General features: G+C 42.8%; 1 protein-coding gene across 1 annotated transcript; it reads left to right on the forward strand.

Moving 5' to 3' along the window:
• The first annotated feature begins 438 nt into the window (after nt 1–438).
• ttll12 (tubulin tyrosine ligase-like family, member 12) lies at nt 439–23,576 on the forward strand. The gene is made up of 14 exons (XM_084162117.1): nt 439–644; nt 8,614–8,768; nt 9,117–9,315; nt 9,406–9,565; nt 11,561–11,694; nt 12,233–12,309; nt 12,401–12,517; nt 13,377–13,571; nt 13,685–13,796; nt 16,017–16,168; nt 18,917–18,998; nt 19,212–19,280; nt 20,702–20,840; nt 23,201–23,576. The coding sequence occupies exons 1-14, from the start codon at nt 492–494 to the stop codon at nt 23,350–23,352; spliced, it is 1,896 nt and encodes a 631-aa protein (XP_084018243.1). The 5' UTR covers nt 439–491; the 3' UTR covers nt 23,353–23,576.
• Nucleotides 23,577–23,891: the final 315 nt, after the last annotated feature.

Consider the following 23,891-nt stretch of genomic DNA (forward strand, 5'->3'; position numbering starts at 1 on the left):
AACACAGGGTTTCCCAAACCTTTTCACTCTGGGCCCTCCTTCCAGCATTGGGGAACATCCCGTGTAGGGCACACGCCACGTCTATTTCTATGGGCACAGGCACTGCTCATGACACAAACTGTTCACAGCCCTCTTGTTTGTGGAGAGAATCTTGCAGGTTTAAAGCTTATTTCCTGCAATTGTACACATTTTGTCATGGGGTGTAAATACAATTCTGCCGTTTTAAAGCTACATTTCTTGCAATTCTATACATTTTGCCATGTCTAATGTGTATTCATGTGATATTTGCGCGCCCCACAGTTTGGGAACCGCTGCTCTAACAGACGCCATAATGGGACAGATACAATGATGAGATGTCTAAGTCTGTGGTTCGTTCTAGAAATTTCCAATAATGCACCGCGTGCTGAGCTGTCAGATCTCCGGGACTACCCCGTAGTTCCGTACACACTTGTTATTATATGCCTCAGTAATACACACGCGTACGGTGAAAGATGGAGCAGCCAAACACGGAACCTAACACAAACGTTATGAATGGCGAGGATGGACATTTCAATACCTTCCTCTCTTTGCACTCCGCTGCACTACAGTCCTCAAGAATCCCACCGCTGTATTGGAAGAGCTTGTACTACAAACTTATCAACGAGGTCGGTAGCATAATGGCTAAAGCTACATATAGCCCTTGATCATGACTCTCAGTTCCATTACGTTACACATAAGTAAGGGAGTAGTTTTGTTAAGATGCCCGACGCTCGGTCTGAACATTAACATGCATCGCTTGCGGTACGGTTTTGGAAGCATAAGGACCTTATCTTTCAAATCAGTGATAAATAATAAAAAGGTAAAATTGATACACACCTTGATAGGGATTAGTGTTCCCACACGGCCATATCTTCACGTTACAGCGCTTGTTTACGGAAAAGAAGACAAAAGGCGACCACCTGTGATAATTCACTATCTAGCATGCTCCGAACACCTATGTGTAAACATAACTCGGGAAGTGTAGTTTCGTATGGCTGTGCCAGTAACCGAAAGGTCGCTGGTTCTAATCCCCGAGCCGACTAGGTGAAAAATATGTCAATGTGCCCTTGAGCAAGGCACTTAACCCTAATTGCTCATGTAAGTCGCTCTGGATAAGAGCGTCTGCTAAATGACTAAAATGTATATGGACCCATGGCTATATGGACCCATAGCTATATGGATCTGTGCAAAATTGCTACAGTAAGTGTATCTTTTTTATTTGAAAGGTTATTTTTCGCTGATGAAAGATAAGGGTCATATGTTTCAAAGTGCTTCTACACCTGCATTACTAGCTGTTTGGGGTTTTAGGCTGGGTTTCTGTACAGCACTTCGAGATATTAGCTGATGTAAGAAGGGCTATATAAAATAAAATTGATTGATTGATTGATATCAAAAGCGATCATTATTGATGTTTCTAAATGTTAAAATCAAAGATGTGTATAAACCCTGGATAACAGACAGGGCGCTGTATTGAACCCACTGTGCAGCCATCTTGATACTCCCCAATGTAAAAATGATTTTGGAAGCTACAGAAATGCATTTATTAATGTCTACATTAGTTTTTTCATTAGTTTTTTCTATTACAGACACCTTAATGCATAGGCTACTTTTCAATTATATTATGTGAGCTAAACATAAAAATGAAAAAATATATACAAACATTTTCCTTAATGTATTTTTTAGAGAGTACTAATGTTACCGTCCCCACTACAACAACAAAAATACTTAAATACATGTCATTTTGTCCTTTTAATTGAAATACTGTAGAATTCCATTCATTCCTATGGAGGACTGCTCCTACTGGGGAGTGCTAAAATGGCTGACCGGTGGCTTCAAAGCCTCTCAATCAATTAAAATAAAATTGTATTGGTCACATACAGATATTTAGCAGATGTTATTGCGGGTGTAGCGAAATGCTTGTGTTTCTAGCTCTAACAGTGCAGTAGTATCTAACAATTCACAACAACACACACAAATCTAAAAGTAGAACGCCTCTCAATCAATTAAAATAAAATTGTATTGGTCACATACAGATATTTAGCAGATGTTATTGCGGGTGTAGCGAAATGCTTGTGTTTCTAGCTCTAACAGTGCAGTAGTATCTAACAATTCACAACAATACACACAAATCTAAAAGTAGAACGATGGAGTTAAGAAATATATAAATAATAGGACAAGCAATGTCGAAGTGGCATAGACTAAAATACAGTAGAATAGAATACAGTATATACATATGGAGATGAGTAAAGCAAAAATATGTAAACATTATTAAAGTGGCTAGTGTTCCATTATTAAAGTGGATCATCAGAGGAGGATCATCCTTCTCATTGAATTTCATAAAAATAGTGAAACATTAAAGTGATTATTTTTAGATAAAACTATACTGAAAAAATATATAAATGCAGCATGCAACAATTTAATTGATTTTACTGAGTTACAGTTCATATAAGTTGGTCACAGATACCTTTTTAAAAAATGGGCCTCACAATGGGCCTCAGGATCTCATCACGGTATTTTTGTGCATTCAAATTGCCATTGATAAAATGCAATTGTGTTTGTTGTCCGTAGCTTATGCCTGCCCATACCATAACCCTACCGCCACCACGGGGCACTCTGTTCACAATGTTGACATCAGCAAACCGCTCGCCCACATAACGCCATACACATGGTCTGTGGTTGTGAGGCTTGTTTGACGTACTGCCAAATTCTCTGAAATGACGGTGGAGGCGACTTATGGTAGAGAAATTAACATTAAAGTATCTGGCAACAGCACTAGTGGGCATTCCTGCAGTCAGCATGCCAATTGCACGCTCCCTCAAAACATGAGACATCTGTGGCATTGTGTTGTGACAAAACAGCACATTTTAGTGGCTTTTTATTGTCCCCAGCACAAGGTGCACCTGTGTAATGATCCTGCTGTTTAATCAGCTTCTTGATATGCCACGACTGCCAGGTGGATGGATTATCTTGGCAAAGGAGAAATGCTCACTAATAGGCATGTGTGCCCAAAATGAGAGAAATAAGCTTTTTGTGCATATGGAACATTTCTGGGATCTTTTATTTCAGCTCATGAAACATGGGACCAACACTTTACATGTTGTGTTTATATTTATTGTTCAGTGTAAATATTCATGTCACCTTATAACTGATTAAAACACACGGTTTTGTAATGAAGGTCTACAGTATCCTCAATAGCACTCTCTAGGTTAGCACCATGGTGTAGCCAGCCAGAGGACAGCTATTTGTAGTCCTCCTCTGGGTACATTGACTAAAATCCAAACCAAGGAGGCTCATGGTTCTCACCCCCTGACATAGACTTGCACAGTAATTATGACGACTTCCGGAAGACTTCCTCCAACTTATCAGAGCTCTTGCAGCATGAACTGACATGTTGTCCATCCAATCAAAGGATCAGAGAAAAATTCTAGTACTAAAAACATAAGGTACAGCTAGCTAGCACTGCAGTGCATCAAATGTGTTGAGTAGTTGACTCAGAAAGACAATAGTTGAATAGTTTTGAAGAGCTATATTTCATTGTTTTTTTTCACCTTCACTCACTTAGCTAGCTAATGCATCTAATTTAGCCTACTCAACAACCTGACTCAAAACGAGAGGAATGCTATTTATGTTAGCTAGCTGGCTAAGGCTATCCAACACTGCAACTCTTCCAAATCAAGGTAAGCTTTCGGTTTTATTAATTTGTTGCCACCGGGTCCTACCAGTGTGAATGCTAAACTGCTTGCTGTATGCTGTACTGCGAGTTTGTTCACATGGATTGGATTGTGGGTTTACTAACGTGTTAGTTCTGGTAGCTATGTTGAGTGAAGTTAGCTAATGTGGTGACAACGATGTAGGCGCTGTGTAGCGGTTAACTGTTATGGTATGAAAGTTTGGCTTGGAGAGGTTTTTTCGCCTGGTCACAGACAGCTATTGTGTTGTGCACTGAAGTCCACAAGTGAGAGGAAAAGGTGAGAGGAAGAGAGAGCGTAGATGCGAGAACGGAATCATATAACGAGCAAAGTGATGATGCTGTTTGTATGTGGCTGCTATGAAATTGAACTGTGTTTGCGGGTGATCAGGGGTGTATTCATTCCTCTGATTCTGTTGAAAAGGTTTCTTAAACAGAAGCAAACGGAACGAAATGGGGATGGACCTACCTGAATTTGTCCAATAGAAACTCTCGTTAGTGTTTAGACTAATGATTACACCTTAGATTAGCTAGATGCAGGCAAGAGTGTGCAAGGCGGTATTGAACTTGTCACTGTCTGTCACCTTGATTATTCCAATTTGTCTCTCGACCTGTGCACCTACAGTGCATTCGGAAATTATTCAGACCCCTTGATTTTTGCCACATTTTGTTACATTACAGCCTTATTCTAGAATGGATTAAATAGTTTCCCCCCCCTCATCAATCTACACATAATACCCCATAATGACAAAGCAAAAAGTATTCAGACCCTTTACTCAGTACTTTTGTTGAAGCAACTTTGGCAGCAATTACAGCCTCAAGTTTTTTTGGGTATGACACTACAAGCTTGGCGCACCTGTATTTGGGGAGTTTCTCCCATTCTTCTCTGCAGATCCTCTCAAGCTCTGTCAGGTTGGATGGGGAGCGTCGCTGCACAGCTATTTTCAGGTCTCTCCAGAGATGTTAGATCGGGTTCAAGTCCGGGCTCTGGTTGGGCCACTCAAGGACATTCAGAGACTTGTCCCGAAGCCACTCCTGTGTTGTCTTGGCTGTGTGCTTAGGTTCGTTGTCCTGTTGGAAGGTGAACCTTCACCCCAGTCTGAGGTCCTGAGCGCTCTGGAGCAGGTTTTCATCAAGTATCTCTCTGTACTTTGCTCCGTTCATCTTTCCCTCAATCCTGACAAGTCTTATAGTCCCTGCCGCTGAAAAACATCCCCACAGCATGATGCTGCCACCACCATGCTTCACCGTAGGGATGCTGCCAGGTTTCCTCCAGACGTGACGCTTGGCATTCAGGGTAAAGAGTTCAATCTTGGTTTCATCAGACCAGAGAATCTTTAGGTGCCTTTTAGCAAACTCCAAGCGGGCTGTCATGTGCATTTTACTGAGGAGTGGCTTCCGTCTGGCCACTCTACCATAAAGGCCTGATTGGTGGTGCTGCAGAGATGGTTGACCTTCTGGAAGGTTCTCCCATCTCCACAGAGGAACTCTAGAGCTCTGTCAGAGTGACCATCGGGTTCTTGGTCACCTCCCTGACCAAGGCCCTTCTCCCCCGATTGCTCAGTTTGGCCGGGCAGCCAGCTCTAGGAAGAGTCTTGGTGGTTCCAAACTTCTTCCATTTAAGAATGATGGAGGCCACTGTGTTCTTGGGGACCTTCAATGCTGCACAAATGGTTTGGTACCCTTACCCAGATCTGTGCCTCGACACAATCCTGTCTCGGAGCTCTACGGACAATTCCTTCAACCTCATGGCTTGGTTTTTGCTCTGACATGCACTGTCAACTGTGGGACCTTATATACAGGGGTGCACATAACTTTTTCAGTGAGTTACTCAGGTGAGTACCAGCAGATGGTGTCTGGTACTCACCCCATATGTAGCGTGGTCTTAATAAGTGCAGTCTTCCTCACTGTCCTCCTCAGTGCCGCCACCACTGTCCTCCTCAGTGCCGCCACCACTGTCCTCCTCAGTGCCGCCACCACTGTCCTCTTCAATGTCGCCCCCACTGTCCTCTTCTTCAGCTTCCTCCATTGTAGATGATGAAGATGCTGCAGATGCACCTCCCTGTCTTTGGTTAAGCCTCTGATTAGCTGTCTCCATCCACAGGTCAACAGCAGGCTTTGGGTCAAATGTCTCTGTGGTCTGCTTTGACAGGTGAATGTGCATCAGGGCTGAGAGACAAGCATGTGACAGACGAGATCTGTACTTGGTTTTTATTATGTTGAGATGTGAGAATCCCCTCTCCCAAGCTGCACTGCTTAAAGGCAGTGTAAGAGACAGCTTAACCACCTTATTGATGTTTAAGTAAGCATCTGGGTTACTTGTATTTACTATTTGGACCAAGTCATACACAGAAGAGGCTCCCAAGCGTTTTCCTGCCTGCTTTAAGCGCATCCATTCTGTCACAGTGGTATCTTTGTCAAGTTGCAAGGTGGCCTCATATTTCTTGAGAATGCTGCAAACTGTTGTGTTTCCAAAACTGTGGAGGTCTTGCATTTCCTGAGGCCATGTTGAAGGATCAAATAGTAAGAAATTATCACATGACTTGAGGGAGTCATCTGATTTCAAACTCTTCAATTAACCCCCTGAGTAAGTGTGTCTTGTCTCTGTCAGCATCAGCATTGGAAACAGTGTGTGCCCTGTGGCTTTCACCATCAAGCAGAAGTGTGAACTGTCCAATGGCCACCATGAGTTCATCCTTACATTCTCTAATGGTCAGCTTTTCTTTCTGAAATCTAATGGATGTGGTCTTCAAAATGTTGCAAATGTCAAGCATGTTTGACAGAAAGCACTGAAAACGCTCTGTGCAGATATGCTGCAAGTCACTGTTTTCACTCGTAACCAGTTGCATTTTAATGGCTGGCAATAGTCTTGATATTTTTAACAGTGTTTCATGCCTCCATGCAGACCATCTGATATTATGAAACATACCCAGTTTCACAAAGGAGATCCCATTTTCTTCACATAGCTTATTCAGTGCAGCAGTTTTTTTTGCTCCACCTTCTTGTAAATAGAACTGCAGCAGCTTGACCACAGAGCGATTAAATGTCTCACAGTAAGGAACGTTGCGATCAGCTGATTTCGCGCAATTCTCCAGTGTGTGTGCGGTGCACAGAATGTGCAGAAGGGAGTCTCCAACCGCAGCAAGTTTCCGGAGTTTTGGCACAACGCCGTTGTAGATTGACAGCAGCCCCGTCTGTGCACACAGCGACCAACTTTGTTGTCCAGGCATCCAAGCCTGTGTCCTGGAAAAGTCTCACAAGTCCATCTGTTATGGCCTGCGCGGTTCGGTCAGCACCCAATTCAATCAGTCCAATAAAGTCCGAAGTAAACTCTCCGTTGCTGGACACAGACACAATGTAAACGATTTCCTGCTCAGTTTTTGTGATGTCCTCAGATCCATCAAAAAGCAGCCCCCAAAATTCAGCAGACTGCAACTTGGCTCGGAACTCCCCGATGATGGTGTGAGCGATGCTCTGCATGATCCGTGTGCCCCCTTCACGTGAATGATATGCACCTCCGACATTTACTCCTAGCCGCTTCAGTAAAGGAACATCCTCAGAATAGGAAGACATGGGACGTGCGTGTTTAGCTTTATGGAAGGCGAGGAGAAAAATATTAAACAGAGCTTGCCGCTGTTCTTCATTCAGCTTGTCTCACCATCTGGCAAGTGGGCGACTGGACATTTCTTCTCAGCTAGCTTAGCAATGGCTTGCGCCACATTCGTGTGCTCCTTGCTCTTTTCATGTTTGTCAAATAAAGGATGGTTGAAATTCTTTGAGCCTTTATAAAATGCACCCGTTTTGTCTGCTAGATGTGGATTTGAGCGGCAAATCTTGCACCACATTTCAGTGCGCTCATCGTTAGCTTCAAGCCACTGCACATCTTGGAGCCACTTTTCCGAAAAAAAGTATTTTCTTCGGCTCTGGCTCCAGTTGGCGTTTCTTTGTAGGTGGCGAAACGCCAAAGAAGCTGCTTAATGTCTGTTGCTTTTTGGACATCCCTGACAGTAGTTGACAAGCAACATGTCATGTGTAAGGTTAGATGAGAAGATCGGTCAAGTACGCAAAGGCGCGTAGTAACACAAGTGGCATTACGCATTCCTGATTTATGTCGCGCTTGCGTACCTGCGTACCAGTTATGTGCTAATATAGACAGGTGTGTGCCTTTCCAAATCATGTCCAATCAATTGAATTTACCACAGGTGGACTCCAATCAAGTTGTAGAAACATCTCATGGATGATCAGTGGAAACAAGATGCACCTGAGCTCAATTTCGAGTCTCATAGCAAAGGGTCTGAATACCTATGTAAATAAGGTGTTTTGTTTTGTTTTGTATTTTTAATACATTTGCCGAAATTTCTAACAACCTGTTTTTGCTTTGTCATTATTGTGTAGATTGAGGAATTTTTTTTATTCAATACATTTTAGAATAAGGCTGTAACGTAACAAAATGTGGAAAAGGTCAAGGGGTCTGAATACTTTCCGAATGTGCTGTACGTTATAAACCTTCATTTGTAGGCTAGGTTGTAGCAACCTCATGATGGGTATTGGGGAAATGTGAGTATCATGTAGTAGCCTAAACCTATCAATGTAACATTGAGCTGGGTGAATGGAATATGAATGACTAATTCAATGTAATGTGATTTAAAAATGCTAATTTGAAGAAGAAAAAAGAATCCTCCCTAATCTTAAACGGCCCAACCTCCACTGGAGCTAGGCTAGATAATATTAGCTACGGCTCAGTATCAGATCCAATGCCTGTCTGATTGAATGGTTTGCATGTTTAACAGTTGTTTTTAATGCAATTTCAATGTTATTCTGTGCGTGCAGTTTAATTATGTTATTTAATTGGGTTTTATAGTTATCTGACTAGCCTACCTAAATCTGCCCTCGCTGTTCGGTTCTAGGTGTACGATGCAGGAGAAGTGTTTGGCATCATGCAGGTACAACAGGACGATGAAGAAGGAGATGAAGAGAGAAAGAAGGCTTGTCCTAGTGGAGAGATTACGTGTAAAGTGGTTGTGACCAGGGGGACTGGCATGCAAGCCTCAGATGCCACCAGGTGAGGGCGCTTTAGTCATAATAAATAACCACCTGTTGTTCACCATCTCATGCAAGTCACCCCCTCACTTTTTCACAGAGATATGCAGTTGATTTTTTATGTTCTCAAGGTCAAGAGCACAGAATGTTTTTATAAGTAGGTGTAAAACTACGGCTAGTATTGTATAAAGTGGATACACTTATTTTTTTAGCGCTTAGGCCAACCCATTTTTTTACACATCCCAGAGACATACTAGCAGTCCACCTCCCTCTACATCTCGTTCATTCTTCGCCTGCCCTGCCTCCTAATCACTTCCTCTTCCATCTCCCTATCCTTTACCTCTTCTCCTCTAATCCCTCCATCCTCCAGTATCTTCCTGGTTGACCATGCATGGACATACCGTGTGGAGAGCTCCAGGCAGCAGCTAGAGCAGATCCCCGGCCTTCTACCCAGGATGGCTTCCCTCATGGGGCTTGACTTCCACGGAGAGGCTCCTGACCCAAACGTTGTGGAGCTGGTGCTGAAACAAATGTGGAAGTACAACCAGACGTACCAGCTGGCCCAGGGGGTATGAGTACTCTCTCTCTCTCTCTCTCACACACGCACACTATTTTTTTCTGTCTCTCTAACCCCCCCCTTCCTGTGTGTGTGTGTCCAGTCAGCAGAGGAAAAAGTGCCCGTCTGGTACATCATGGATGAGTTTGGCTCCCAGGTGCAGCACTCTGACCAGCCTACCTGTTGCATGGCCCCCTTCTTCTACACACAGGGCCAGCTGGCCTACACTGTGCTCTGGCCTCTCACAGACCTGCAGGAGGGAGGTATAGACACTCATGAGCGTGTGCATATATATACACACACACTTATTCACAGTGTAGGGCTCTGAGTCTTGATGAATACCGAGAACAAAACGACAAACACTCCAATTAAAGATTTTATAAATGACCAGCCGTGAAGAGTTGTATACGAGAAGCATACAAGCTTTAACACACATGGATCTCAATCACCACTTGATATACATTAGAGAGAGGGGAGTTTCCTCAACCTATGGAATCCATGCAATAGTAATCATAATAAATCTCAATGACAGAAGGAAATATAAACGCAAAAAAATATAAACGCAACATGCAACAATTTCAAAGATTTGACTAAGTTACAGTTCATATAAGGAAATCAATCAATTGAAACGCCATAATCTATGGATTTCACATGACTGGGAATACAGATATTAATCTGTTGGTCACAGATACCACATTAAAAAAATTTAGGGGCGTGGATCAGAAAACCAGTCAGTATCTGGTGTGACCACCATTTGCGTCATGCTCCTCTTCAATGGCTGTGCGAAGTTGCTGGATATTGGCGGGAACTGGAACATGCTGTCGTACAAGTCCATCCAGAGCATCCCAAACATGCTCAATGGGTGACATGAAAATAACATGGCTAGAAACATAGAAAATAAGATGGCTATGTATAGGGAGTACCAGTACTGAGTGGATGTGCCAGGGTACGAGGTAATTGAGCTAGCTATGTACTGTACATATAGGTAGGAGTAAAGTGACAGAATAGATAAGACTGTGCCAGCAGCATAAGTGAAAATGTGTGTGTGTGTGGCGTCAGTATGTGTGTGCTTGTTATGTGTGTGTTGGGATGTTAGTGTGCAGTGCCTTCAGAAAGTATTTACACCCTTTTACTTTTTCCACATTTTATTGTTACAACCTGAACTTAAAATTAATTAAATTGAGATTTTGGGTCACAGGCATACACACAATACCCCATAATTTTTTTACAATAAAATAAAATGAAAAGCAGAAATGTATTGTCAATAAGTATTCAACCCGTTTGTTACGGCAAGCCTAAATAAGTTTAGGGGTACAGAATTGCTTAACAAGTCACAGAGTAAGTTGCATGGACTCACTCGGTGTGCAAAGCGTTACAGCATTTGAGCATGGTGATGTTATTAATTACACTTTGGATGGTCTATCAATACACCCAGTCACTACAAAGATACAGGTGTCCTTCCTAATGGAGTTGCCGGAGAGGAAAGAAACCGCTCAGGGAGGTCACAATGAGGCCAACAGTGACTTTAAAACAGTTAGTTTATTGGCTGTGATAGGAGAACTGAGGATGGATCAACAACATTGTAGTTATTCCACAAGACTAACCTAAATGACAGAGTGAAAAGAAGGAAGTCTGTACAGAATACAAATATTCCAAAACATACTTTCTGAAGGCATTGTATAGTCCACACCTCGTGTTTTTATGTCCTGGGCCATTCAAGTCTATTGGAGGTACGCCAGATGTTCTTGTCGAGCCAAGGGGGCCTTGTACAATGTAATCCGCTTGTAAGCCTTCAAGAGAGCAGTGTTTTATATTGTGTGGTTAACACTACAGGGTTTAAACATACTATTTGGCCATAGCCCTCAGATCACAATACCTACATTTAAGTTGCTGAACTAATAATGTTTACCACACAGACACACCATTGGGGGAGGTGCTTTAGCTTTGGTAGGGTAGGCCCCCAGGCTTCTCACTGGTGAATACATGGAGATGCCATTGAAGTGGGCCATCAGTGACAAAAAGCTGAAGTGGGCCATCAGTGACAAAAAGCTTTCCATCTTCCCCAGGCCTATATTCACACTTACATGCTTTCAAAGCCTGGCCAACAATGATCCATGTAATCTATAGGCTAGGTCTGATGAACCGGTCAGTGCGTCTCTCTCTCAATCTTTCTCACATGCGTTTTCCCCATATATCCCCAGAACCTTTTTTTTCAGTGTCTGTCTCTCTTTTAACTAAGTTTCCCTCCTCTCTTCCAGAGGAAGTGACACGGGACTATGCTTATGGCGAGAGCAACCCTCTGGTGAGGAGATGTCGATTGTTGCCGTGGATACCAGCTGACTTGGTAGGGGTCAACACTCTGACCCCTGAACCCTCTGATCTCTACTATGAGGTAGGGAGACAAGAAACATGTTTCTAGTGTCAATACAGTCAGCCAATTAATTACTCACTCAATGTCTTGAGGAAGTTCATAAGTGAAAAGTCTACACATGAAACCTTTAGAGGTCAAATTAATGACATTTTGAACTATGGTTAAAGATGTCCTCCAGTGAATTGTTATTTTATTTGCATTTTTATGAAAAGCGATATCCCAAGTACAAATACAGTAAAGTACCCATACTAAAGGGTGAAAAAAAATATGTTTTGAACAAAATAGTGTTTTTTAGACACAACTGCAAACTGCAAGGAGTAGGGCATTCAAGGAGTTGATGTGATGGGATTCTGTTGCTTGAGGAGCAGTAGAGAACTAAAGAGGAAAGCCCCCCCCCCCACACTTGTGCCATGTCATGACTTACCTGGACCAGTTATTGAGATGTGCCTTTTGTTAAGAAAATCTGGTGTTAAATGGGGTGAAAAGCAGACTGGAGCGCCATTTTAAACTGCCAACACCTCTCCCCTCTCTTTCTCTCTCCCCGTCTTTCTCTCCTCAGACCATTTCACAGGAGAACAAGGAGATTCTTCCTCTGGACATTCGGCCCCATACTGTCCCCAAAGACAAAGTACTCAAGTCAGTCCAAGTCCATTTTTATTTCATTACCATTAATGAGATATGACATATAATCATGCTCACAAAACCCCTTTGTGTGCATGCCTTGCAGGGTATACACAGAGATGGGGCAAGTTCTAAACAATCTCCATCACCCACGGTTCACATTCACAGAGACTGAAGAAGAGGCTGATATTCTTTGGACCTTCTCCCACATCAGAGACTACAGGTCAACACACAGACACACACTTTCAACAAGTACCCAAAACACTTTTCCATTATTTAATTACACTGAATTCCTATGAGAATCTACGGGCGGCAGGTAGCTTAGTGGGTAAGAGCGTTGTGCCAGTAACCGAAAGGTCGCTGGTTCTAATCCCCGAGCCGACTAGGTGAAAAATCTGTCGATGTGCCCTTAAGCAAGGCACTTAACCCTAATTGCTCATGTAAGTCGCTCTGGATAAGAGCGTCTGCTAAATGACTAAAATGTAAATGTAAATGTACCCAACATATCAAGCCATGTCAAACTGCATTCTTATTTCATAACTGATAGTCTTCACTTCTACAACTGTGGGGTTTTCACTAGATGTGGGCTTTTTGGTGTGCTCTCTAAATCGGTTGCCTTTGGCTGACACCACAGTGTCGTCTTAGTAAGATCACGGCTCACTTCACCACAACCAGTATCTTACGTCTGCCTGCCCCTAGCTGTGACAATCACAGACAGCACAGATACGTATATAACTCAGGTGGCCTTCCAAGTGTGAGCACTTTAGTAAGTAGTGCTAAGTGACATGTAAATGATGTTGAGATACTTCAAATTATAGTTATTTTATAGTGCATTGGGACAGACATAGCTGCTCTCTGTCCCAATGACACACACCACAGATAACACTTTAACCAAAAACTCCAGGCTGTTTGGGCGGTGAGATAAGTCTCCAGGGATCTGGCCTCAATCTTATCTGTCTAATAAGAGTACAATTGATTTATTGACAACTTACCCATCTAGGATCAGCTGTCTCAATCCTAGCCTTGATGTGAAAAATACCAAACTAATAATAATCCTAAACTGACTCTCCCCCCCTCCACAGGAAGTTAAGTGAGGAGCGTCCTCACGTTATGACCAATCAGTTTCCCTGTGAGACGGTTGTCACGGTGAAGGACTGCCTCTCCGCCGTGTCGCGGAGGGCCCGGGGGGGCCAGGGGGCCGAGTGGCTGCCAGAGACATTCAACCTGCAGACCGAGCTGCCTCAGTTTGTCAGACATTACCAACAAAGACAAGAGCGGTGCGCTCAGATGATCAGACACCTCCCTTCATATAGGACATCAGACAGTGCTGAAAGTTATTAGCTTTATACGTTTTTATATAAGTAATTGTGTGTGTGTGTGTCTGTTCCAGGGGAGAAGACAATCATTGGATCTGTAAGCCTTGGAACCTGGCCCGTGGGCTGGACACACACATCACCAATAACCTAGACTACATCATCAGACAGCGAGAGAGCACGCCCAAGGTAACACACACACCATGGTCATGTGAAAAACAATTATGGAAAAGCACCCCAATTTACCCAATGTACTGTACTCCCCCAACCCCAGATAAGCTATTTTAGAGCACAGACTGAAATATTAACAACACTAGTCTTCTCTGTTGAAGGCCTGGGGTTTTGTGTCCCATGTGGTTCGATCATTAACCCCTCTGAGACCCTTTCCAGATGGCCTCAGGCCAGAAGTTGATTGATCAAGCCATTAACCCCTCACTACCCCCCTTTATTATTTACATGTCACTTTGCACTACTCACGCTTTAGTGCTCACAGGTTACATTCAATAGGTAAGATGCAGAACATTTATTCTAAATCAACCACAGACATCCTGTCATCACAGACATCCTGTTATCAACAGCTCAAGATTCTGTGTCAAAGGCCACCTCATTTGTATACATCTCTGGGCCTCTTTACACTACACTACTTTGACAACACAAACTAGGTCCAGGAGGGATACAGTGCATCCAGAAATTATTCATACCCCTTGAGTTATTCCACATTTTGTTGTTACAGCCTGAATTCAAAGTTGATTAGATATTTATTTTTTCTCACCCATCTACACACAATACCCCATAATGACAGTGATAACATGTTTTTAAATATGTTTGCAAATTTATTGACAATGAAATACAGAAATATCACATTTACATAAGTATTCACACCCCTGCGTCAATACTTTGTAGAAGCACATTTTGACAGCGATTACAGCTTTCTGGGTAAGTCCCTAAGAACTTTCCACATCTGGATTGTGCAACATTTACCCATTATTCTTTTCAAAATTCTTCAAGCTCTGTCAAATTGGTCGTTGATCATTGCTAGACAACTTTTTTCAGGTCTTGCCATAGATTTTAAAGTAGATTTAAGTCAAAACTGTAACTCGGCAACTCAGGAACATTCACTGTCTCTTTTTGGTAAGCAAGTCCAGTGTATATTTGGCCTTGTGTTTTTAGGTTATTGTCCTGCTGAAATGTGAATTAATCTCGCAGTGTCTGTGCTTAGCTCTATTCCATTTCTTTTTTTATCCTGAAAAACTCCCCAGTCCTTAATGATTACAAGCATAGCCATAACATGATGCAGCCACTGATGGGGATTTTTCAGTAGACTATAGTTAAATCTCTTCAGACTCAGTAGACTATAAGATAAACATAGTTAATCACAACATGACGAACACGGAGACAGGGTTAAACATGGGTACATCTCTGTTGCTAGGCAAGAACTTAATTGGTTCCTCTCACTGGTGTAGTCATTGCCCTGCCTGGTGTATGTGTGTGTGAAATAGGACAGTTTATTCTCTTTTCATCTGACCTGTCTTCGGGTCAAATTCCTCGCTCCTCCCTAATCCACGGCTGTCCTGCCTTATCAGTGACTGAAACCAGACTGTTGCCCTTTGCCTCTCTCCTTAGGCATATTCCTGGAACGGAGCCAGGGTTGAACAGAGTTCAGACTAAACATGGTTAATCACAGCATGAGGGGCGTTGGGACTGAGTGGTACAGAGGGAGGAGGCTGGTATATGTTTGAGAAATTGATTATGGACCTGCCATGTTTTAAGCCATGTTTAAGTATTTATTGATATGTTTGGGAATCAATTAGGGGGTCAGAAAAGGGCTCTGTTATTTTTACATGACAGGACTGTTATTTTTGCATGACAGGGCTTGGTCCCACCACTATATTCAATGTCTGCTTTTTAAATGTTTACCCATCTACCAATAGGTGCCCTTTTTTGCGAGGCATTGGAAAACCTCCCTGGTCTTTGGTTAAATCTGTGTTTTGAAATTCACTGCTCGACTGAGGGACCTTATAGATAATACAGTGGGGGAAAAAAGTATTTAGTCAGCCACCAATTGTGCAAGTTCTCCCACTTAAAAAGATGAGAGGCCTGTAATTTTCATCATAGGTACACGTCAACTATGACAGACAAAATGAGGAAAAAAAATCCAGATAATCACATTGTAGGATGTTTTATGAATTTATTTGCAATTTCAGCCAAAGGCAGACTCAGAGAACACCATAATGCCATACACATCTAGTCAAAACATCACATTGGGAAGTGAACACTATGAACACATCAATTAGATATAGCTTGATAAATGAAGGAGTGTGTTGACTAGGCCTATTGGTTGAAAAAGTGTGTGTGTATACGTGCATGCATCTGTGTATTTATGCCTGTGTATGTGTGTGTGTCTCCCAGGTGGTGTGTAAGTACCTGGAGGATCCGGTGCTGTTTGAGAGGGAGGAGGTGGGGATGGTGAAGTTTGATATCCGCTACATGCTGCTGCTGCGCTCAGTTCAGCCTCTACGCCTCTACGCCTACAAAGTGTTCTGGCTGCGCTTTGCCAACAGGTTAGACACAAACACACACGCTTCCCCTCAACTGCTGCAGAAAGTGGAGCTTCCTTGCAACACTTGATTGTACAAGTTTGTCATGCTGACTTTCACCACAAAATGCTGGGCTATACTGGGTTTCTTTCTTTTCAATAGGAAACCAATAAATCACATTTTATTTATCACATGCGCCGAATACAACTGTTGACGACTTTACAGTGAAATGCTTGTTTATAAACCTTTCCCAACGATGCAGATTAAATAAATAAATAAGAATCCAAAATAAAATGGTAACTAACACGAGGAATAAAATAATATACACACGAATGGAGCAACATACAGGGAGTACCAGTACCAGAGGCATCTGACTAGGCATCAGGATCGATAATAATAAGAGTAAAATAAAGAACAGAGTAGCAGCAGCAAATGATGAGTGTAAAAGTGTGTTTGTGTGTGTGTGTGTGTATGTATTGTTTGACTGGAGGGGGGGGGTGTCAATGTAAATAGTTTGGGTGGCCATTTTATTAATTGTTCAGCAGTCTTATGGCTTGGGGTTAGAAGCTGTTAAGAAGCATTTTGGTCCTAGACTTGGCGCTCCGGTACCGCTTGCTGTGCGGTAGCAGAGAGAACAGTCTATGACTTGGGTGACTGGAGTCTTTGACCATTTTCTGCGCCTTACGGTCAGATGCCGAGCAGTTGCCATACCAGGCGGTGACGCAACCGGTCAGGATGCTCTCGATGGTGCAGCTGTAGAACTTTTTGAGGATCTGGGGATTCATGCCAAATCTTTTCAGTCTCCTGAGGGGAAAAAGGTGTTGTCGTACCCTCTTCACGACTGTCTTGGTGTGTTTGGACCATGATCGTTTGTTGGTGATGTGGACGCCAAGGAACTTGAAACTCTCAACCTGCTCCACTATAGCCCCATCGACGATAATGGAGGCCTGTTCGGCCCGCCTTTTCCTGTAGGTCACGATCAGCTCCTTTGTCTTAATCGCATTGAGGGAGAGGTTGTTGTCCTGGCACCACACTGCCAGGTCTTTGACCTCCTTCCTATATGCTGTCTCATCGTTGTCTGTGATCAGGCCTACCCCTGTTGTGTCGTAAGCAAACTTTAATGATGGTGTTGGAGTAGTGTTTGGCCACGCAGTCGTGGGTGAACAGGGAGTACAGGAGGGGACTAAGCATGCACCCCTGAGGGGCCCCAGTGTTGAGGATCAGCGTGGCATATGTGTTGTTGCCTACCCTTACCACCTGGAGGCGGCCCGTCAGGAAGTCCAGGATCCAGTTGCAGAGGGAGGTGTTTAGTCCCAGGGTCCTTAGCTTAGTGATGAGCTTTTTGGGCACTATGGTGTTGAACGCTCAGCATTCTCACATAGGTGTTCCTTTTGTCCAGGTGGGAAAGGGCAGTGTGGAGTGCGATTGAGATTGCGTGATCTGTTGGGGCGGTATGCGAATTGGAGTGGGTCTAGGGTTTCCGTGATGATGGTGTTGATGTGAACCCTGCTGAACTTTCTGAAACCGTCTTTCTCCACAGTTTGAATTGGTTCCATGTCTTTCGCTATGTGATACGTAATTGCACTCGTTATCGCATTCCACTTCTTGCTCTTCTTGTCATAGGGAGTACCACTAACGAATGATGCCTTGAGTGATAGCTGAATGCGGGTCTGGCTTGAAGATGTCTTGGGACTTGCTCCGCTACTCCGGGGGTTTGTTGCACGCATTCTGGTAGATTGCTGGCGTTTCCACCTTTGGCTAGCACAATGCGTCGACACAACTTACACAGTACTGTTTGTTGGTCGAGGTCGGGTGTCTTCAAGCCAAACCAGTTCCAAACGACAGAGGAGGCCCCCTTTTTTCAAACCAATTCTTCGTCTTCCTGCAAATTAACCTCAACAGCATTATTTTCGTTGTCTTCAGTCATTCTCAATGCTTGCTTACACTTTTGCGCTTGATTTTCGGACACTTTTGCTAACGAAAGTTTACTTAACTAAATGTTTGCTTACTCTGCAGTTGTGCATGTTTGTTTGTTAACTTTGATTGGCAGGCAGATTGCGTGTAACGTCCATGCTTCTAGTTTTGTTCTTTGATAAAAAAAGGCTATGTTTTTATCACTCGACTGAAATTTAGAATGAAACAAAAACGCCTTATTTCATACATTTATTAATTTATTATGATATGCACAATATGGCAATATCCATATCATGGCACACCATCATATCGGTATTCACGTTCATACCGGTATATTGCCCACCCCTAGTCTGTACTAGCAAAACAGTCTTGTAGCCTCGCGTCTGCTTCGTCCGACCACTTCTGCATTGAGCGCATCACTGGTACTTCCCGTTTGAGCTTTTGTTTGTTAACAGGAAGCAGGAGAATACCTCTGCATCTTAGCTAGAACATTTGACAATTTAAACCAGCTGCCTTGCTAACCACAGTTTCCCCCTTTCTATCGACATGCTCCACTCACAAGACTGCGTATAGGTCCTACATGTTTGTAGCTCTTCTCTTAGAATGGTTGAGGACGTGTGAGGATGGGGCTCAAAAGGTTTAGGTGAGGACAGAATTTGAATATCAAATGCTGCAACACATAAATGCCACCTGTGGAGCTTTGACTTCCAGAATAAGAGTGCTGATCTAGGATCTGTTTTGCCTTATATAGAAGGGGAACCTGATCCTAAATCAGCACTCCTATTCTGAGATGCTTTGTGAATACAGGTCCAGAGCTTTATGCTTATATGCCCCTGGTCTCATCTCTGTTCTACACAGGCCTTTCTCTCTGGACCACTTTGATGACTACCAGAAGCACTTCACTGTCATGAACTATGCAGAGGGGGTCCAGCTCAAACAGGTAATGATTCCAAAGCAAACCCCTGCATTCATAGAAAGCAGACTAAGCCAACCGACTGAAAAGGACAAACACATGCACAAATGCTCAGAAAAGTAAACAAACACTTGTCAAAGAAAATGCACACAAGGCAACAACACAAAAACACACACACAGCTGCAATAAACACACACCACCTGAATTACTTCCCTAAATCTGATACTCTGTCTGCCCCAGGTTCACTATGATGAATTCATACCCATGTTTGAAAAGCAGTATCCTCAGTATCCATGGAAAGAGGTTGAGGTAAACAGACACTTTTAATGCTTCACTTGTCTGTCTGTATGTGTGAGTTAAGCCGGGAGGACACTACATGACTTTGAAAATCCTAACATCGCCTCTCACATTAAACAACCGTCTTTCCTGTAGTTTTGTTATGTTGCCAACGTAGTGGTGCACTAAACGATGTGGCACAGATGGGTTCACACTACAAGATTCTTCACTTGGTCGTGAGGATTGTCGATACCACACTGCCTTGCAAAAACAATGATGTGATTAGATTTAACGTAGCTACAACGAGCTGTGGCTCAAAGCAGCCTCATAAACGTTTTCAGTCAGACATTCACTCTTGCCATACAGAGTTGAAATATCTTGCCAACAATTTGAATTGAATAACATTGCTTATGAACTTTAGAGCTGTAACGATTTGATGCTTTGGTTAAAGGCAAGTACTAACGCATACTAGTAGTAGTCATGGCTCCTGCTCCAAAGTCTACAAATTCTGGGTGATGCCAAACAACGTCATCATCTCACTGGCTTCTTCTCTGGTGAGCTCTCATTGGCTATTGCTGATCATCGTTCTCAAAAATTGTTGTTGCACATCTCACTACAAGAGCATTGCAGATTTTGTGCCGATAAAATCAAACATGTTTGAAAATATCGAGACGTCTGGGACTGCTCAAAGACGAAATCGGTAGTCCTCAGATTACGTCTTTGACCCGCTCACATTAAACGAGCGTTGGTGATGGCCGCGCGCCCCGAGTAGGCAACGACATGGGCATATTGTCTCTGATCTCAAAAACGGGTCTAGGACAGATAAATCGTGGCCAAAATCGTGTACTGTAGACCCAACTTTACTCTGTAGCTCTGTTAGATAATCAGTGTTGAGATTAGTTACTTGTGAAAGTAATATATTAGTCATTGTTTAACAAAGTACAATATTACTTTGTGTGGAAAGTAACACATTATTACTTTGCGTTACTTTCATGATTTTTAAAATGTTGTTTGACTGTCATAGAGAACAAGGCGAGACGTGCATGCGCTACCAAAGATGGGCTACTTACTCAAATCTAATTTTATTTGTCACATGCTTTGTAGACAACAGGTGTAGACTAACATTGAAATTCTTACTTACAGGTCCTTTTCAAACAATGTGGAGTTAAAGATAAAATAAAATAAAAAAATATGAATAGTGACACAAGGAAGAAATACACAGTGAATAATGAATAAAAATAAAGAGTTAAAATAACATTGCTACAGTTGAAGTCGAAAGTTTACATACACATAGGTTGGAGTCATTAAAAAATAAACATAGATATGGGTTGTATTTACAATGGTGTTTGTTCTTCACTGGTTGCCTTTTTCTTGTGGGTCACATCTTGCTGCTGTGATTTCTCCCTCTACCCCCTTCTCATGCTTTACCCTTCCCCCTCTCTCCTCTCTCTCAGAGAGAGATGTTCAAGGCATTTGCAGAGCTCTTCCAGGTAGCCTCGTCTCGTCCAGCCCCCTACGGTTTCTGTGCCTACCCCTCCTCCCGGGCCATCTACGCTGTAGACCTCATGCTCAAGTGGGGCACCGGGGACAGAGGTGAGGCATGGGTTTGTTAATGAATACTTATCGCGTGTCTGTGTACGTGTCTGTACCTCCACGTGTGAGTATGTGTGAGAGCTCTACATTCCTCACACATTCACAAGATAGGCTAACAGTATACACTGTGGGAACAGGAGGACGGCTGGTCTGGCCTTGAACTGGCTAACTGTTATTGTCCATCTATTGTTTCTGAGACTGTAGCCAGTTCAAGGCCAGACTAGCTGTCCTCCTGTTCTCACGGCATATACAAGGGAACGCAGCCAAATCAGCCTCTTGTCTCTGTGACCGGACTAGTTGGACCAGTTATAGGAGATCCCCATAACTGATCAGGTTGTACATGTCCTAATGATGACATAATGCATCTGCACTGTGAGAAGTAAAGATCCTGGTGTGATGCATGGGACTGGCAGTGTAAGGAAGGAAGGGAGAGGGAGGGAGCAGCAGAGGACCAGGACCAGCAGCAGCTGCATAAAATATTTTTGCATAAAGTAACACATGCATAGGCATAAGGTTGTTACTCTGTATTTTTGATGTCCCTACATGTACAGACCTAAAACTCATGTATGGCTACTGGGGCTTGTTGGGAATAATTAATTTTTTCAAGGTGTGGAAAATGCTGGATAAAAGGATGAAGCAAATAAGTTCTATATTTTAAAAGGATTAATAGACACACACATATGGGGAGACAGACACGTTCCTCGGAAGGTCCATACCAATCTACTGAAGGACAAACCACTCATTATATATGTTGTAGAAAATTATCCTTATCCTCAGTAAAACACAAAGTACTTCGCGTTTTTGTAGAATTAAGATATACTTTATTACACAAGCAATAGAGCCAAAAAGGTCTGCAGAGCAACTGCCTTTCCAACTCTCAGCTCTCAGTTTATATACATTTTCATAATAATAATAATAATAATAATAATAATATGCCATTTAGCAGACGCTTTTATCCAAAGCGACTTACAGTCATGCGTGCATACATTATTATTTTTTTGTGTATGGGTGGTCCCGGGGATCGAACCCACTACCTTGGCGTTACAAGCGCCGTGCTCTACCAGCTGAGCTACAGAGGACCAACATTCATCCTTCCTCATATTACAATCCTTTTTAGCTTAATCCCTCCCTGTTTAGTTCCTCCACCATTGTTTCCAGTTTTCACACCTTGACCGCCCCGCCTACTTATTTTATAATAGTGGCGCAATCTGACTTATTTTCCTTCTATTCAATCTGTTCTTTGAAACAATGGTGGCGGGACCAAGCCCTGTCATGTAAAAAATAAGAGCCAGGTGGCTCTGTTCTGACCCTTTTAATTGATTCTTAAAATAGCAGATCCATTTTTCTGAGCCTCAATTAATCCTTAAAAATTGTAGGTCCATTCCCTGAGCCATTTCCTGGCTCTGTTTCAGGCCTCTTCCTTTTGCACCATACTTAGCTTGTCATGTTGTGATTAACTATGCTTAACTATGTTCAACTGAAAATCTCCAATATATACACATCTGATCTCTGTTCGCTCTCCAAGTGCCTAGGCCCTGGTCAAAACATCTCCACCCTCTGGGTCAGAGTAAACTATCATTTGAATGTGCCTATGGCTGAGTTACAGCTATCGGCCGTAGCCTCAGGAAGGTTACCTAGGATACCAAGTTCTGTTTTATGGTGACGACTCCTAACTTCAGAGGTCACCCAGATGCTACAACTTAATTTTGTGGGCATAAAGAATTTAGGACCCAACAGGCTAGGGTGAGAGTGCAGTTGGTTAGTTGTCTGCTGTTATTTCAAATGTGGTCCTGTGTGGCTCAGTTGGTAGAGCATGGCACTTGGAATGTCAAGGGTCATGGGTTCGATTTCCGCTGGGGCCACCCATACGGGAAATGTATGCACGCATGACTAACTCACTCTGGATAATAGTGTCTGCTAAATAGCAAACGTTACGCTCTCAACTCTGTCAGAGGGAGATTGGGTGGCTTAACAGTTGATTAGTGATGTATAACACAGATTCTGATCCCTACAGATGTTTAAACTGCAAAAATCTCAGCGTGTAGGAAAACTTCTATATATCTTAGTGGGAGTTTCCCGTAGTGATAGTTTCCCCCAGGGGGATAGGTACAATGGCACTGTTCATCTATAAATCAATAGTGATACCATTGCAGAGTATTACCAGTGTAGACAATTGTACACTAAATACCATATACTTAATCAAATTTCTCACACTTAATTTGCATTTCTTAATTTCTCATAAACCTCATATTTTAGTTGTATTATATAATATAAGTTCCATTTAAATGTTATCCATTATTAACCCTTGCTAATAATATCCAGTGTATGATCTAACCCTCTATGATCTGTTCCTGGATCAGGTGAACGTGTGATGAAGCCTCAGATCCTGGAGGTGAACTTCAGTCCAGACTGCGCCCGTGCCTGCCTCTATCACCCTGGCTTCTACGACCACATGTTCCAAACACTCTTCCTGGATGAGGCTGATCAGTGCCCTGTCACTCCAGTCTCATGATGATCTCAAACCCCTGTCCTCAAATCCCTTCCATATTACGCAGTTGAAAAGGCCCATTTGGACAATTTGTGTTTCTTCTTTCTCGTAGGAATTGAGAATGAGTAATGGTCTGGATCTTTGCCCCGTGTGCCGCATTTGGTCTCCACAGAGGTCCGGAGGATCGCACTTAAAATTGATTATATTTCCTCGCAATCAAAATTTGCAAATAAATTGTTTTTCAATCACTTTTGGAATTTTCTATGCTCCCTGACTGTCTAGATTTTGTTTCGATGACTGTTAGCAAACTGGAAAGAGTGACTACTATAAATGTAGGTTCATTATAATTTCTACACAGTTTTGATTTGGCTTTAGTAATTTTAAATGTCAAATGAGTTTCTCCCCCAATGTATTTATTTTTAGCATTATTCAAACCTTCTGCGGGACTGATTGAAGGGGCTCGCGGGCTGGTTCTGGGCCGCAGGCCATATATTTGACACCCCTGGTCTGGACTGATATACACTGATCTCTCTCACACACCCACCCACCCAGAGTAAAGTAGG

Source organism: Coregonus lavaretus (assembly GCF_964263955.1).
Source record: "Coregonus lavaretus genome assembly, chromosome: 5".
Lineage (NCBI taxonomy): Eukaryota > Metazoa > Chordata > Actinopteri > Salmoniformes > Salmonidae > Coregonus > Coregonus lavaretus.

Bases quoted from the DNA above. Each gene is read 5' to 3' on its own strand.
- ttll12 (XM_084162117.1), top strand. From the start codon at position 492: ATGGAGCAGCCAAACACGGAACCTAACACAAACGTTATGAATGGCGAG. The intron at 12,518-13,376 runs GTCAACACACAG...CCCCCTCCACAG, and splicing joins TCCCACATCAGAGACTACAG to GAAGTTAAGTGAGGAGCGTC. The intron at 16,169-18,916 runs GTTAGACACAAA...TGTTCTACACAG, and splicing joins TGGCTGCGCTTTGCCAACAG to GCCTTTCTCTCTGGACCACT.